This window comes from Eucyclogobius newberryi, unplaced genomic scaffold (assembly GCF_026437365.1).
Source record: "Eucyclogobius newberryi isolate DKJ021-1_F unplaced genomic scaffold, fEucNew1.0.hap1 SCAF_367, whole genome shotgun sequence".
NCBI lineage: Eukaryota > Metazoa > Chordata > Actinopteri > Gobiiformes > Gobiidae > Eucyclogobius > Eucyclogobius newberryi.
This window is the reverse complement of record NW_027316020.1, coordinates 36,550-54,662: the sequence shown is the minus strand read 5'-3', so window position 1 is coordinate 54,662 and position 18,113 is coordinate 36,550. Positions and strand designations below refer to the sequence as shown.

Genomic DNA, 18,113 nt, shown 5'->3' with positions numbered 1-18,113 from the left:
TTTAATGGACGATCAGCCCTTTAATGGACGATCAGCCCTTTAATGGACGATCAGCCCTTTAATGGACGATCAGCCCTTTAATGGACGATCAGCCCTTTAATGGACTATCAGCCCTTTAATAGACGATCAGCCCTTTAATGGACGATCAGCCGTTCTCCCGGAGCAGCGCAGGTCAAGCGCAGGTCAAGCGCAGGTCAAGCGCAGGTCAAAGCCGTTGAATGGCTGCCACACCTTTGACGTGGAGCTGAGCGCTGCACGTGACTTTCCCGACATCGTTCTGCAGCACACACGTGACGTCTCCGCTCTGGGACACGTCGCTCAGCTTCAGGACGCTGGCGTCGTCCTTCACACAAACGTCACATCCTCCTCGAGCGTGCAGCAGCTCCCGAGAGCCACGGAACCACTTCACCACCAGAGGGCGCTGTCCTCTGAAGCGCACACTGAACGACACGCTCTGCCCGGCCACGCTGACTACGTCTGGAGGCGTGGCCAGGAAACACGGCAACTCTGGTTCACGGCGAGAGGAAGGTCACGAGGTCAAGAGAAGGTCATGAGATCAAGAGAAGGTCACGCGGTCAAGAGAAGGTCACAAGGTCAAGAGAAGGTCACGAGGTCAAGAGAAGGTCATGAGATCAAGAGAAGGTCACGCGGTCAAGAGAAGGTCACGAGATCAAGAGGTCACGAGGTCAAGAGAAGGTCACGAGATCAAGAGAAGGTCACGCGGTCAAGAGAAGGTCACGAGATCAAGAGAAGGTCACGAGGTCAAGAGAAGGTCACGAGATCAAGAGAAGGTCACGAGGTCAAGAGCAGGTCATGAGATCAAGAGAAGGTCACGCGGTCAAGAGAAGGTCACGAGATCAAGAGAAGGTCACAAGGTCAAGAGCAGGTCACGAGATCAAGAGGTCACGAGGTCAAGAGAAGGTCACGAGATCAAGAGAAGGTCACGAGATCAAGAGAAGGTCACAAGGTCAAGAGAAGGTCACGAGATCAAGAGAAGGTCACGAGGTCAAGAGAAGGTCACGAGATCAAGAGAAGGTCACAAGGTCAAGAGCAGGTCACGAGATCAAGAGAAGGTCACAAGGTCAAGAGCAGGTCACGAGATCAAGAGGTCACGAGGTCAAGAGAAGGTCACGAGATCAAGAGAAGGTCACGAGATCAAGAGAAGGTCACAAGGTCAAGAGAAGGTCACGAGATCAAGAGAAGGTCACGAGATCAAGAGCAGGTCACGAGATCAAGAGAAGGTCACGAGGTCAAGAGCAGGTCACGAGATCAAGAGAAGGTCACGAGATCAAGAGAAGGTCACAAGGTCAAGAGAAGGTCACGAGATCAAGAGAAGGTCACGAGGTCAAGAGCAGGTCACGAGATCAAGAGAAGGTCACGAGGTCAAGAGCAGGTCACGAGATCAAGAGAAGGTCACGAGATCAAGAGCAGGTCAAGAGCAGGTCAAGAGCAGGTCAAGAGCAGGTCAAGAGCAGGTCAAGAGCAGGTCAAGAGCAGGTTATAGAAGTCCTCAGTTTGTTTATGATCTCATGTTTGATTTGTGGATTATGTCCTGGACAAACACATTATGTGAGTCATGTTTTATAATAAACTGTCCAATCAAAATGAAGCGTTTCTAAAAGTGGCAGTAAATCATTCTACCAGATGCCCTCCCATCACTTTAGCCTAGTTTAGGTCTTTAAGTGAAGACGCTCCAAAAAGTTCCTAATTTGAGGTAAACGCCTAAAATTTGCAATTCATATTTGATCCTGAAGTTCACGTTTAACCCTAAAGCATCATGAAATCATGAAATCATGAAATCATGAAATCATGAACTTTGTAACATTGTAACTTTGTAACTTTGTGTCTGAGAAGTCTAAACTCTAAAGTTGTTTTTGAAGCTTTGATAAACGTGTGAAAGTCATGAAACCACCTAAACAAACGGAGCACTTCCTCTGCAGCGTGTTTGTACCTGTGACGGTCACCATGGCGACCGTCTGGCCGCTGCCCGCCGTGTTGCTCGCCGCACACACATATTTCCCGGCCTGGGCGGGGCTCACGCTCGGCAGGTGCAGGCGGCAGGTGTTCTCGCTGAAGCTGGGCTGAAAGTTCACTCCGGGTTTGACCTCTTTCCCGTCGTGAGTCCAGCTCACGGTCAGAGGAGCCGAGCCGGACACTTTACACACCAGCTCCGCGGGACGTCCGGCCACCAACGCAACGTTGCCCAGGTTACGAACAAAACATGGAGCCAGCGCTTTGTCTGAGGTCGGAAGGTTTAAAGTTTAATGTGTTTAATGTGTCATGAAATGTACAGGAAATGTGTCGCACCAACGAGGATTCTACCACTGACCAGTCATCTGACCAGTCATCTGACCAGTCATCTGACCAGTCATCTGACCAGTCATCTGACCGGTCATCTGACCAGTCATCTGACCAGTCATCTGACCACTTATGTGACCGGTCATCTGACCAGTCATCTGACCAGTCATCTGACCGGTCATCTGACCGGTCATCTGACCAGTCATCTGACCAGTCATCTGACCAGTCATCTGACCACTTATGTGACCGGTCATCTGACCAGTCATCTGACCAGTCATCTGACCACTTATGTGACCGGTCATCTGACCAGTCATCTGACCAGTCATCTGACCACGTTTGATAAAGAGCTTATTTTGATCATAAGAAACATGATATTATATTAGAAAGTTCTGGATGAAATATTCAAGTACAATATGTTCCATCGCTCATGGAAATGACGATATAAGTCGTGTACAAGTACAACAAGTACAACAAGTACAATAAGTACAACAAGTACAACAAGTACAACGTTTTGATAATATTGTACTTAAACACGTCACTATCGTTAGAAGAGGTGAGTTTAAGCACAGCAGGTCCTTATAGCTCCTCCCATGTTACATATGTCATTATAGCTCCTCCCATGTTACATATGTCCTTATAGCTCCTCCCATGTTACATATGTCCTTATAGCTCCTCCCATGTTACATATGTCCTTATAGCTCCTCCCATGTTACATATGTCCTTATAGCTCCTCCCATGTTACATATGTCATTATAGCTCCTCCCATGTTACATATGTCCTTATAGCTCCTCCCATGTTACATATGTCCTTATAGCTCCTCCCATGTTACATATGTCCTTATAGCTCCTCCCATGTTACATATGTCATTATAGCTCCTCCCATGTTACATATGTCATTATAGCTCCTCCCATGTTACATATGTCCTTATAGCTCCTCCCATGTTACATATGTCCTTATAGCTCCTCCCATGTTACATATGTCCTTATAGCTCCTCCCATGTTACATATGTCCTTATAGCTCCTCCCATGTTACATATGTCCTTATAGCTCCTCCCATGTTACATATGTCATTATAGCTCCTCCCATGTTACATATGTCATTATAGCTCCTCCCATGTTACATATGTCATTATAGCTCCTCCCATGTTACATATGTCCTTATAGCTCCTCCCATGTTACATATGTCATTATAGCTCCTCCCATGTTACATATGTCCTTATAGCTCCTCCCATGTTACATATGTCCTTATAGCTCCTCCCATGTTACATATGTCATTATAGCTCCTCCCATGTTACATATGTCCTTATAGCTCCTCCCATGTTACATATGTCATTATAGCTCCTCCCATGTTACATATGTCCTTATAGCTCCTCCCATGTTACATATGTCCTTATAGCTCCTCCCATGTTACATATGTCATTATAGCTCCTCCCATGTTACATATGTCCTTATAGCTCCTCCCATGTTACATATGTCCTTATAGCTCCTCCCATGTTACATATGTCATTATAGCTCCTCCCATGTTACATATGTCCTTATAGCTCCTCCCATGTTACATATGTCATTATAGCTCCTCCCATGTTACATATGTCCTTATAGCTCCTCCCATGTTACATATGTCCTTATAGCTCCTCCCATGTTACATATGTCATTATAGCTCCTCCCATGTTACATATGTCCTTATAGCTCCTCCCATGTTACATATGTCATTATAGCTCCTCCCATGTTACATATGTCCTTATAGCTCCTCCCATGTTACATATGTCATTATAGCTCCTCCCATGTTACATATGTCCTTATAGCTCCTCCCATGTTACATATGTCATTATAGCTCCTCCCATGTTACATATGTCATTATAGCTCCTCCCATGTTACATATGTCATTATAGCTCCTCCCATGTTACATATGTCATTATAGCTCCTCCCATGTTACATATGTCATTATAGCTCCTCCCATGTTACATATGTCCTTATAGCTCCTCCCATGTTACATATGTCCTTATAGCTCCTCCCATGTTACATATGTCATTATAGCTCCTCCCATGTTACATATGTCATTATAGCTCCTCCCATGTTACATATGTCATTATAGCTCCTCCCATGTTACATATGTCATTATAGCTCCTCCCATGTTACATATGTCATTATAGCTCCTCCCATGTTACATATGTCATTATAGCTCCTCCCATGTTACATATGTCATTATAGCTCCTCCCATCCGTAGAAAGACTTTCCTTTAGAGCGTTTACAAAGTTTCTCACGTTTACGAGAGTTCGTTCAAAACCGTTTCATTCTAATTTTTATGTTGATGAAAAAAGATCCCGATTTGTGGCCGTTTCATACAATACGAGGTTTAAAGGTGGAATGGACGATTCTTTTCAGCAAATTTTGTATCATATTTCCTCGTCCCGTGGATAAATCATTTGTCCTGCCACGTGTCAATCATAAAATGCACCTGTCGCTCACCTGCAGCCGCGTCAGGCTCGTCCCCACGTTTCCGTGTGTCTAAGCGCATGGATCTGTCATAATATAGTTCCCTCAGTGTACGGGGCAAAATGAAGACGGAGAAAGACAGTTGGAGCTGACGCAGAAGTGGACAGAAATCTACGGGAGACGAGAGATGTGATGCGATCCATCGCGCTAATAAACAAACGCACGTGTGTGTTGTATCAGTCCACACGGGGGAGTGGCATGTGCACGGGGGAGTGGCATGTGCACGGGGGAGTGGCATGAGCACGGGGGAGTGGCATGTGCTCGGGGGAGTGGCATGTGCACGGGGGAGTGGCATGTGCACGGGGGAGTGGCATGAGCACGGGGGAGTGGCATGAGCACGGGGGAGTGGCATGAGCACGGGGGAGTGGCATGTGCTCGGGGGAGTGGCATGTGCACGGGCGAGTGGCATGTGCACGGGGGAGTGGCATGAGCACGGGGGAGTGGCATGTGCACGGGGGAGTGGCATGTGCTCAGGGGAGTGGCATGTGCACGGGGGAGTGGCATGAGCACGGGGGAGTGGCATGAGCACGGGGGAGTGGCATGTGCACGGGGGAGTGGCATGTGCACGGGGGAGTGGCATGTGCACTGGGGAGTGGCATGTGCACGGGGGAGTGGCATGTGCTCAGGGGAGTGGCATGTGCACGGGGGAGTGGCATGAGCACGGGGGAGTGGCATGAGCACGGGGGAGTGGCATGAGCACGGGGGAGTGGCATGTGCACGGGGGAGTGGCATGTGCACGGGGGAGTGGCATGTGCACGGGGGAGTGGCATGAGCACGGGGGAGTGGCATGTGCACGGGGGAGTGGCATGTGCACGGGGGAGTGGCATGTGCTCGGGGGAGTGGCATGTGCACGGGGGAGTGGCATGTGCACGGGGGAGTGGCATGTGCACGGGGGAGTGGCATGTGCACGGGGGAGTGGCATGAGCACGGGGGAGTGGCATGTGCACGGGGGAGTGGCATGTGCACGGGGGAGTGGCATGAGCACGGGGGAGTGGCATGTGCACGGGGGAGTGGCATGAGCACGGGGGAGTGGCATGAGCACGGGGGAGTGGCATGTGCTCGGGAGAGTGGCATGAGCACGGGGGAGTGGCATGAGCACGGGAGAGTGGCATGAGCACTTCCGCCTGCGTTCTCAAATCGCCGAAAAATCTTCCATTGCGCCTTTAAGTCAATATTGTAGAAAAAGAGATCAAAACGTTTCTAAACTAGTGCAGAGGAGGATCTTTCAGTAAACTGGATCCTTCTGGACATTTCAATTAAATCATTTACAAAGTATTTAAAGTGGACCGGATCCAGTGGGATAAACGGGATCTGGTGGGACAAAGCGGATCTGGTGGGATTAACAGGATCTGGTGGGATCTCGCTGGTGCGACGGGCGTTCTCCACAAACTGACCTGACACTGTGACTTTGGCTTTACTCACGACCGTCCCGACGCTGTTGGACACCTGCAGTCGATACTCTCCTGAGTCCGGTTTGTCCAGGGACCGGATCTTCAGCACTGCCGTCTTCTTACTGAAGCTGCTCTGGTACTTGGGCCCAGGCTTCAGCTCCTGCTCGCCCTTGAACCATTTGGTTTTGAGTTCTGGACTCCCGGTCACTTGAGCCTCGATGGATGTGCTCTCACCAGACTTTACAGCCAAAGACTCGGGGAAGTCCAGGATCTGGGGTGGTTCTAGGGTCAGGTAAGGACTGGGTTAGACCGGGTCAGGACGGGTTAGGGTCAGGACTTTGAACCAGAGCGTCCCATTGGCTCTGAGGGTCCAACGGGTTTAAATACTAAGTTTATGTTTGCGGATAACAAAATACAATCCAAATCAATTATTACATTTGTGAAAATTAAAACAAAAAAGATCTCATTTTGGAAAGATTTGTATTTAATTGTTTGAAGGTTTTGTTATTTTTTTAAAATCCCAAAAATGTCTTATATTCTTGGTTGAATTGAATGTTTTTTTCTCAAGTAAAAAAGTTCCAAATATGTAAATACTTACGACTTACTAGAAAACTATATACATTTAAGAAGTTGTTTCTTGCACAGATTAATCCTTCAATTATTGACGCCAAGTTTAACCTGTTTCCATCTGCCTCTTTCGCCCTGTGCACACTGGTCAGACCTGTGCACAATGGTCAGACCTGTGCACACTGGTCAGACCTGTGCACAATGGTCAGACCTGTGCACAATGGTCAGACCTGTGCACAATGGTCAGACCTGTGCACACTGGTCAGACCTGTGCACAATGGTCAGACCTGTGCACACTGGTCAGACCTGTGCACAATGGTCAGACCTGTGCACAATGGTCAGACCTGTGCACACTGGTCAGACCTGTGCACAATGGTCAGACCTGTGCACACTGGTCCGACCTGTGCACAATGGTCAGACCTGTGCACAATGGTCCGACCTGTGCACACTGGTCCGACCTGTGCACAATGGTCAGACCTGTGCACAATGGTCAGACCTGTGCACACTGGTCAGACCTGTGCACAATGGTCAGACCTGTGCACAATGGTCAGACCTGTGCACACTGGTCAGACCTGTGCACAATGGTCAGACCTGTGCACAATGGTCAGACCTGTGCACAATGGTCAGATCCAAATGGCAGTGCTTCTTAAAAGAGGATCTTACAGCCCACATGTTGATTGTCAATGTGTAATGGTCCTAAGCATGACAAACTTCATTGTGTTTATGCTGTTGTCATGACAACACCTGTGTAAAGTTTCAGATCTCTGGGAACAGGCATTTTGGTGCTTTGACCTTTTTGTATCAAAAAGTATATTCAAGTGATCCAAATATGTGCCAAACTGTGCCAAACTGTTTTATTACAATTTTTGCTCCTCTATGATCATAAACATACATTTTGAGGTTTTGTAGAGCCACTAATACTGTTATAACTGTTAAAAACAATATATGTGAAAATGTGTAAATATGAGTTTACCCATGAATTTCCCATATAGAGGTGAAAAAATAAAAAATAAAATAATATTTTTTATTTTATTTTTGTATTGGTAGAATAATACATATATCTAACAAAATGCACGTTCAAAAGGCTAAAAAAAACGTGATCGTCTCCTGCCAAAAATCTGGCTCTTGATTGTCTTTACGCACGTGAATACAGACGATTCTGTGTGAATAAACCCTAAGTCCCGCCCACCATTCAAAAGCTATGCTCATTGCGGCGCATTTTTTTTTGCGGCGGCTGTAAAAAGCAAATCCGAGGACAGTGGATGGTCTCATTCTGTAGGAAACAGTCTGAAGAAAAGATCAATGCCGAACACCATCTTATAAGTCAAACAGGTCATTTGTTATGGACGAGCCTTAATCCTGACCATCATCAGAGAAGAAAACTTTGTTTACTTGACAATATCTGGAAATGGGAAAACTTCAGTAAAAAATAATCTTTAAAATGATGTATAACTTATGGTATTAACCACGGAAATAAAAGTAATGATGTAAGAGAATATTTGAAATATGGTAACCGCACGCCGGCCTCAGGAGGATGGAAACAGGTTAATCATTACTTTAGAAAAAACGTTACGTTTGGTTCAAATAAACCAGGCAGTTTAACGACTAAGGTCAAAGGTCACTAAGACTAAGACGATAAAAGGATGATTCAATTCTTGAACATTTACAAATTGTGAAAATCATTTAAAGATTTGTCAAAGATTTGTTTCCGGTTCAATGTTTCAAACAGTGAGATTCATCTTTATCCGAGACTTTTCCAACAGAAAAAATATGTATTTAAAATGGTTGAAAAGTTTAACTTTTTCTTTTTCTAGATATTTTTGGTTGAAATAAATCTGTTCACACAGTTTAAAGTTTGAAAACCCTGGATCTGAGGAAGCTTCACAGTCAAACCCTGGATCTGAGGCTTCACAGTCAAACCCTGGATCTGAGGAAGCTTCACAGTCAAACCCTGGATCTGAGGCTTCACAGTCAAACCCTGGATCTGAGGCTTCACAGTCAAACCCTGGATCTGAGGCTTCACAGTCAAACCCTGGATCTGAGGCTTCACAGTCAAACCCTGGATCTGAGGAAGCTTCACAGTCAAACCCTGGATCTGAGGCTTCACAGTCAAACCCTGGATCTGAGGCTTCACAGTCAAACCCTGGATCTGAGGCTTCACAGTCAAACCCTGGATCTGAGGCTTCACAGTCAAACCCTGGATCTGAGGCTTCACAGTCAAACCCTGGATCTGAGGAAGCTTCACAGTCAAACCCTGGATCTGAGGAAGCTTCACAGTCAAACCCTGGATCTGAGGCTTCACAGTCAAACCCTGGATCTGAGGCTTCACAGTCAAACCCTGGATCTGAGGCTTCACAGTCAAACCCTGGATCTGAGGAAGCTTCACAGTCAAACCCTGGATCTGAGGCTTCACAGTCAAACCCTGGATCTGAGGCTTCACAGTCAAACCCTGGTTCCCTGAGCCGCTGGGACTGAACTCTGTTGTAAGTCGAGTTTCCATGGCTACAGACCTAACACGGTGACACTGGCGCTGCACTCAGCGACGCCTCCTTCGCTCTTAAGCCTCAGCGTGTATTGCCCGCCGCTCCTCGTCTCGGCTTTGGGCACGACGAGGCTGGCCATGTTACGCTCGAAGGTGATGGTTCGATTCCCGCCCTCCCTCAGGACCTGGTCAGGTTCTAGGATCCAGGTCAGGTCCAGGGGCTCAGATCCTCGCACTGTGGCGCTGAGTTTGAGCGGTTCACCCATGCGCACAGTTTGGTTGGACAGTCGCGTCACAAAGGAGGCGGGCTCTGAGTGGCAGAGGTCAGGGGTCAGAGGTCAGAGGTTAGAGTTATAAGAATGGTGGTTTGCACCACCCTGTCCTGGATGTTTTCAAAAGATTTAACATCTAGTTTTAAATGGTTTCTCACTGTGGACCTGGTGTTACTTAAAGCTTTGGTCTTTGGAGAATGTGGCTTCTGCTGCTGCACCATTCTAATGCACTTCCTGTCCAAAAACAAGTGTCATTGTTCCTCACACAGATCTTCAGTGTGTCATTGTTCCTCACACAGATCTTCAGTGTGTCATTGTTCCTCACACAGATCTTCAGTGTGTCATTGTTCCTCACACAGATCTTCAGTGTGTCATTGTTCCTCACACAGATCTTCAGTGTGTCATTGTTCCTCACACAGATCTTCAGTGTGTCATTGTTCCTCACACAGATCTTCAGTGTGTCATTGTTCCTCACACAGATCTTCAGCGTGTCATTGTTCCTCACACAGATCTTCAGTGTGTCATTGTTCCTCACACAGATCTTCAGCGTGTCATTGTTCCTCACACAGATCTTCAGTGTGTCATTGTTCCACACACAGATCTTCAGTGTGTCATTGTTCCACACACAGATCTTCAGTGTCATTGTTGTTCTTTGTGGACTGGTGTCAGTGGAACCACCTCCTCATCAACGCGGGGAAGACCAAGGAGATGGTGGTGGACTTCCACAGAGGCCACGCCCCCCTCACCAGTGAACATCCAGGGACGGGACAGGCCACGCCCCCCTCACCAGGGACGGGACATTGAGAGAGTGACTCATACAAGGACCTGGTGTTTCATCTGAACCACAAACTGGACTCATAACACAGACTGAACAGGAAGAGCCAGAGTCGGCTCTACCTCCTGAGGAGACTCAGGTCTTTTGGAGTGACAGGGCCACTCCTGACAGGGCCACTCCTGACAGGGCCACTCCTGAAGACCTTCTCTGACTCTGTGGTGGCATACCCATGTACTGTCATACCCATGTGCAATACTGTCATACCCATGTGCAATACTGTCATACCCATGTGCAATACTGACATACCCATGTGCAATACTGACATAATCATATGCAATACTGTCATACCCATGTGCAATACTGTCATACCCATGTGCAATACTGACATACCCATGTGCAATACTGACATACCCATGTGCAATACTGACATACCCATGTGCAATACTGTCATACCCATGTGCAATACTGACATACCCATGTGCAATACTGACATACCCATGTGCAATACTGACATACCCATGTGCAATACTGTCATACCTATGTGCAATACTGTCACACCCATGTGCAATACTGACATACCCATGTGCAATACTGTTATACCCATGTGCAATACTGTCATACCCATGTGCAATACTGTCATACCCATGTGCAATACTGTCATACCCATGTGCAATACTCACATACCCATGTGCAATACTGTCACACCCATGTGCAATACTGACATACCCATGTGCAATACTGACATACACATGTGCAATACTGACATACCCATGTGCAATACTGACATACTCATGTGCAACACTGTCATACCCATGTGCAATACTGACATACACATGTGCATATAACTGATAAAATAGAGTGTTTATATTTTATAGTTTTTATTTTATTTTATCTTTATTTTTCCCCTTCATTCCTTATTAAGAAATGTGAGGTTCTGTGTTCTGAGTTTTGTTTATAAGAGTTTTGTTTATAAGAAGTTTGTTTATAAGAGTTCTTCTATTAAGAGTGTTTTTAAACGTCCTATAATCTGTCCTTTTCCTCTGTATCTACTGCGTTGCAACAATGAAATTTCCCCATGTGTGGACAATAAAGGATTTTCTTATCTTTCCTCACACAGATCTTCTGTGTGTCATTGTTCCTCACAGATCTTCAGTGTGTCATTGTTCCTCACAGATCTTCAGTGTGTCATTGTTCCTCACACAGATCTTCAGTGTGTCATTGTTCCTCACAGATCTTCTGTGTGTCATTGTTCCTCACACAGATCTTCAGTGTGTCATTGTTCCTCACAGATCTTCAGTGTGTCATTGTTCCTCACAGATCTTCAGTGTGTCATTGTTCCTCACAGATCTTCTGTGTGTCATTGTTCCTCACACAGATCTTCAGCGTGTCATTGTTCCTCACACAGATCTTCAGCGTGTCATTGTTCCTCACAGATCTTCTGTGTGTCATTGTTCCTCACACAGATCTTCAGTGTGTCATTGTTCCTCACAGATCTTCAGTGTGTCATTGTTCCTCACAGATCTTCAGTGTGTCATTGTTCCTCACAGATCTTCTCTGTGTCATTGTTCCTCACACAGATCTTCAGCGTGTCATTGTTCCTCACACAGATCTTCAGCGTGTCATTGTTCCTCACAGATCTTCTGTGTGTCATTGTTCCTCACACAGATCTTCAGTGTGTCATTGTTCCTCACAGATCTTCTGTGTGTCATTGTTCCTCACAGATCTTCAGTGTGTCATTGTTCCTCACAGATCTTCAGCGTGTCATTGTTCCTCACACAGATCTTCAGTGTGTCATTGTTCCTCACAGATCTTCAGTGTGTCATTGTTCCTCACAGATCTTCAGTGTGTCATTGTTCCTCACACAGATCTTCAGTGTGTCATTGTTCCTCACAGATCTTCAGCGTGTCATTGTTCCTCACAGATCTTCAGTGTGTCATTGTTCCTCACAGATCTTCAGTGTGTCATTGTTCCTCACACAGATATTCAGTGTGTCATTGTTCCTCACACAGATCTTCAGCGTGTCATTGTTCCTCACAGATCTTCAGTGTGTCATTGTTCCTCACACAGATCTTCAGTGTGTCATTGTTCCTCACAGATCTTCAGTGTGTCATTGTTCCTCACAGATCTTCAGTGTGTCATTGTTCCTCACACAGATCTTCAGTGTGTCATTGTTCCTCACAGATCTTCAGTGTGTCATTGTTCCTCACAGATCTTCAGTGTGTCATTGTTCCTCACAGATCTTCAGCGTGTCATTGTTCCTCACAGATCTTCAGTGTGTCATTGTTCTCACACAGATCTTCAGCGTGTCATTGTTCCTCACACAGATCTTCAGTGTGTCATTGTTCCTCACACAGATCTTCAGTGTGTCATTGTTCCTCACACAGATCTTCAGTGTGTCATTGTTCCTCACACAGATCTTCAGTGTGTCATTGTTCCTCACACAGATCTTCAGTGTGTCATTGTTCCTCACACAGATCTTCAGCGTGTCATTGTTCCTCACACAGATCTTCAGTGTGTCATTGTTCCTCACACAGATCTCCAGTGTGTCATTGTTCCTCACACAGATCTCCAGTGTGTCATTGTTCCTCACACAGATCTTCAGCGTGTCATTGTTCCTCACACAGATCTTCAGTGTGTCATTGTTCCTCACACAGATCTTCAGTGTGTCATTGTTCCTCACACAGATCTTCAGTGTGTCATTGTTCCTCACACAGATCTTCAGTGTGTCATTGTTCCTCACACAGATCTTCAGTGTGTCATTGTTCCTCACACAGATCTTCAGTGTGTCATTGTTCCTCACACAGATCTTCAGTGTGTCATTGTTCCTCACACAGATCTTCAGTGTGTCATTGTTCCTCACAGATCTGTAGTACAGTAGTTTCTGCTTCTACTTCTGCTCGATGCCAATGAATTGACTCTTCTCAAACACATTGACATCTTTTCCATGACCACGGGATTCGTCCACATAAATGAGCAGCCGCTCACTTGCAGCTGCAGCAGTTCTCCAGCAGGAGGCGCCACCAGCCGGATGTGCTTGGTTCAGTGGACACTTGTTTTTTGGACAGTGAAGGACATGATTATGATTCTATGAGTTTACCACCTACAGGTTTAAAAGACAATATTTGTTCTCATGAGTTTGTAGGACATGAGCATTAGAGGAAGTAGAACGATCTAAGTACTGGTTGCCATGGTGACCATCCCTCTAGCCTGTATTAGAACTGTGTCTGAGACGAGACGGAGAAACCCAGAGAACACAATGACACTGTGACTGAAAGATGTGCCCAGTTTGACCTTTAACACCAAGTTTCATGGTTCAATCCCCACATCTTGTAATGACCCCTGACCCCTTTGTTTAGAAGGGGTCAGGGGTCATTACATTTGTGACCCCTGACCCCATCTAAACAAAGGGGTCAGGGGTGGAGATGTGTTTGTTTCAACTGAACTTAACTTGGTAAAATGCAGAGGTCAGTGGTTTATGGCCGTGTGCACCCTAACCCTTGCTTTAGCTCGTTGGCTAACAGCAGGGGGAGATAAAGGACACTTCACCTCAACACTTGGACTCTTCAGCTGTAATTTAAGGAGAGAAAATGAGTTCAAGTGTGTGATCTGAAGTCTGTCAGGGATAAATGTGCAGCTGCTGCTTTCGCTCAGGTATAAACTCAATATTTAGCTGCAAATTTAGACTTTTATTCTTTTATTAGTCTGTAACAGCTCTTTAACTGTTTCTGGAGAGTCAAATAATGATCACAGCGCCCTCTCCTGGTTTCTCTGGTCTCTTCCTGTCACAGTTGCCACAGCGCCCTCTCCTGGTTTCTCTCGTCCATCAATGTTTCTCTTTTACCTCTGAGTGAGACTTTGACGCGGCACGTGGCGCTGTCCACGTTATTGGACGCCCTGCACTCGTACGTGCCCTCATCGCAGGGCTGTAGCGCCATCACATGGAGAGTGGCGCACCTGCTCTCCGTCACCATCCTGTACTTGCGGCTCTCCTGCAGGGGGCGCTGGTCCTTGTACCAGTTTACGGCAAACGGAGGAGAGCCGCAAAACTCGCAGTAAAGACGCCCTTCTTTACCCACAATGCCTTCCACCGACGCCGGGGTTCTGGTGAAGGACGGAGGCTCTGGGGATCAAGACTTGGGTTAGACCAGGACTCAGGTCAGGACTCGGGTCAGGACTCGGGTCGGGACTCGGGTCGGGACTCGGACCAGGACTCGGACCGGGACTCACACTTTGGGTCATGCTGGGTCCATGCCACAAAGATGGAGGGACACAAGACGATAAAAAGAACATGCCACGCTTTTGGATCTTTTTATCCAACAAACTGTAATTGTAATATTTCAAACGAGGTTTCAAAGATAAATGTGAAGAGAAAAGTCGGGGCTGGACAAACACACACATTCAGCTCAGGGCAACGGTTTAATAAAGGTTTAAAAAAGGTTTAATAAAGGTTCAATAAAGGTTTAATAAAGGTTTAATAAAGGTTGAATAAAGGTTGAATAAAGGTTCAATAAAGGTTCAATAAAGGTTGAATAAAGGTTCAATAAAGGTTCAATAAAGGTTTAATAAAGGTTTAATAAAGGTTCAATAAAGGTTCAATAAAGGTTCAATAAAGGTTTAAAAAAGGTTGAATAAAGGTTTAATAAAGGTTTAGTAAAGGTTCAGTAAAGGTTCAATAAAGGTTCAATAATGGTTCAATAAAGGTTCAATAAAGGTTCAATAAAGGTTCAATAAAGGTTCAATAAAGGTTCAATAAAGGTTTAATAAAGGTTTAATAAAGGTTCAATAAAGGTTCAATAAAGGTTCAATAAAGGTTCAATAATGGTTCAATAAAGGTTCAATAAAGGTTCAATAAAGGTTCAATAACGGTTCAATAAAGGTTCAATAAAGGTTCAATAAAGGTTCAATAAAGGTTCAATAAAGGTTTAAAAAAGGTTTAATAAAGGTTTAATAAAGGTTTAATAAAGGTTTAATAAAGGTTCAATAAAGGTTCAATAAAGGTTTAATAAAGGTTCAATAAAGGTTCAATAAAGGTTCAATAAAGGTTTAATAAAGGTTCAATAAAGTTTCAATAAAGGTTCAATAAAGGTTTAATAAAGGTTCAATAAAGGTTTAATAAAGGTTCAATAAAGGTTCAATAAAGGTTCAATAAAGGTTCAATAAAGGTTTAATAAAGGTTTAATAAAGGTTCAATAATGGTTCAATAAAGGTTTAATAAAGGTTCAATAAAGTTTCAATAAAGGTTCAATAACGGTTTAATAAAGGTTTAATAAAGGTTCAATAACGGTTCAATAAAGGTTTAATAAAGGTTCAATAAAGGTTTAATAAAGGTTCAATAAAGGTTTAAAAAAGGATTAATAAAGGTTTAAAAAAGGTTTAATAAAGGTTTAATAAAGGTTCAATAAAGGTTTAATAAAGGTTCAATAAAGGTTCAATAAAGGTTCAATAAAGGTTTAATAATGGTTCAATAAAGGTTTAATAAAGGTTCAATAAAGGTTTAATAAAGGTTCAATAAAGGTTCAATAAAGGTTCAATAAAGGTTTAATAAAGGTTTAATAAAGGTTCAATAAAGGTTTAATAAAGGTTTAATAAAGGTTCAATAACGGTTCAATAAAGGTTTAATAAAGGTTCAATAAAGGTTTAATAAAGGTTCAATAAAGGTTTAATAAAGGTTCAATAAAGGTTTAATAAAGGTTCAATAAAGGTTTAATAAAGGTTTAATAAAGGTTCAATAAAGGTTCAATAACGGTTTAATAAAGGTTTAATAAAGGTTCAATAACGGTTCAATAAAGGTTTAATAAAGGTTTAATAAAGGTTTAATAAAGGTTTAATAAAGGTTCAATAAAGGTTCAATAAAGGTTCAATAAAGGTTTAATAAAGGTTCAATAAAGGTTCAATAAAGGTTCAATAAAGGTTTAATAAAAGAAGTTTAAAAATAAAAAAAAGATCATGTTTTTTGTACTGTCAATTTTAACAAAGCATTGAAGAAAGATGAACTTATTATTCAACTGTGGCTTTGTAGTTGAAGCGATTATTGTGGCTTGTTTCAAAACTAAGATTTATATCTTGAAATAGACAGAAAAATGAATGTATCTTAGAGGTGTTCACATCTCTTAGATCTCTTAGATGTGAACATAGAGGTTTGGAAGTGACATTTGAGACATTTACAGCCACATTTTAGATTGTTTTTAAGCGGATGTTGTTGGACGGTGGAAGGAAAACACGTCTTCTGAGGAGGAAGCAGAGAATGAGGACTCAGAGGGACTCGTCCATCACTCAGGCTCAAGTCACTGAGGTTGTTGCAAACTCCTCAGTGGCTCCTCGGTGGCTCCTCGGTGGCTCCTCGGTGGCTCCTCGGTGGCTCCTCGGTGGCTCCTCGGTGGCTCCTCGGTGGCAGAGGGGAATGAGATCCTGAGGACCTAAAGTCTCTGGATGTTGTAGGACTGTCTTGGTTGACACGTCTCTGCAACAGGGCGTGGCGGTCGGGGACAGTGCCTCTGGACTGGCAGACCGGGGTGGTGGTCCCTCTGTTCAAGAAGGGGGACCGGAGGGTGTGTTCCAACTACAGAGGGATCACACTCCTCAGCCTCCCATAAGGTCTATTCCAGGTACTGGAGAATCTCAGAACCTCAGATTCAGGAGGAACAGGTTTAGGTCCTGGTGGTGGAACACTGGACCAGCTCTAGACCCTCCATCGGGTGCTCGAGGGTTCATGGGAGTTTGCCCAACCAGTCCACATGTGCTTTGTGGATCTGGAGAAGGCTTTCGACCGTGTCCCTCAGGGTGTCCTTTGGGGGAGCTTCGGGAGTACGGGGTCCGGGGCCCTTTGCTCAGGGCTGTCCGGTCCCTGTATGACCGGAGCAGGAGCTGTGTTCACTGCCGGCAGTAAGTCAGACCTGTTCCCAGTGCATGTGGGACTCCTCAGGGCTGCGCTTTGTCACCGGTTCTGTTCATAGTTTTTATGGACAGAATTTCTAGGCGCAGTCAGGGGTCAGAGGGTGTGGTCATGGGTCAGAGGTCAGAGGGTGCGGTCAGGGGTCGGAGGGTGTGGTCATGGGTCAGAGGTCAGAGGGTGTGGTCAGGGGTCAGAGGGTGTGGTCAGGGGTCGCAGGGTGTGGTCAGGGGTGAGAGGGTGTGGTCAGGGGTCGGAGGGTTTGGGGACCACAGGATCTCATCTCTGCTGTTTGCAGACAATGTTGTCCTGATGGCTCCATCAAACCTGGACCTGCAACATGCACTGGGACGAGAGGGAAGCGTCTGGGATGAGAATCAGCTCCAAATCCGAGGCCATGGTTCTCGACCGGAAAAAGGTGGCTTGTCCTCTCCAGGTGGGTGGGGGGTCCTTGCCCCAAGTGGATTGACAGTTGGATCGGTGCAGCAGCTGCAGTGATGCAGTCGCTGCATCGACTGTTGTGGTGAAGAAGGAGCTGAGTCCAAAGACAAAGCTCTGGATTTACGTCTACGTTCTGCCCTCACCTATGGTCATGAGCTTTAATGACCCAAAGGACAAGATCGGTCCAAGGATACAGGCGGTCCAAATGAGTTTCCTCCACAGGGTGTCTGGGCGCTCCCTTAGAGATAAGGGGAGGAGCTCAGTCACATGGGAGGGGCTCGGCATAGAGCCGCTGCTCCTCAAGCTGAGACGTAGTACCTCCAGGACACGCTGGAGGTACTACGTCTTTGTGTGGCCTGGGAACGCCTCGGGACCCCCCGGAGAAGAAGTGTCTGGGGTGATGGAAGTCTGTAAGTCTCTGCTTAGACTGCTGGCCCCACAACGGCCCCGGATAAGCAGAAGAAGATGGATGTAAGTATAATCGGATCATTTTGGTCACCATTGCCA

The 18,113-nt window shown here is 45.4% G+C and overlaps 1 protein-coding gene across 1 annotated transcript in view; it reads right to left on the bottom strand.

The window, feature by feature from the left end:
* Positions 1-18,113, bottom strand: part of LOC140376545 (titin-like) — a gene marked incomplete at its 5' end in the record, with an annotated part of 74,229 nt that overhangs the window by 19,615 nt on the left and 36,501 nt on the right. Inside the window, 5 exons of the mRNA XM_072462023.1 lie at positions 232-507; positions 1,952-2,239; positions 6,184-6,462; positions 9,258-9,539; positions 14,118-14,396. Of these exons, the coding sequence (XP_072318124.1) occupies positions 232-507; positions 1,952-2,239; positions 6,184-6,462; positions 9,258-9,539; positions 14,118-14,396 (1,404 nt within the window). The remainder of the gene's footprint in view (positions 1-231; positions 508-1,951; positions 2,240-6,183; positions 6,463-9,257; positions 9,540-14,117; positions 14,397-18,113) is intronic.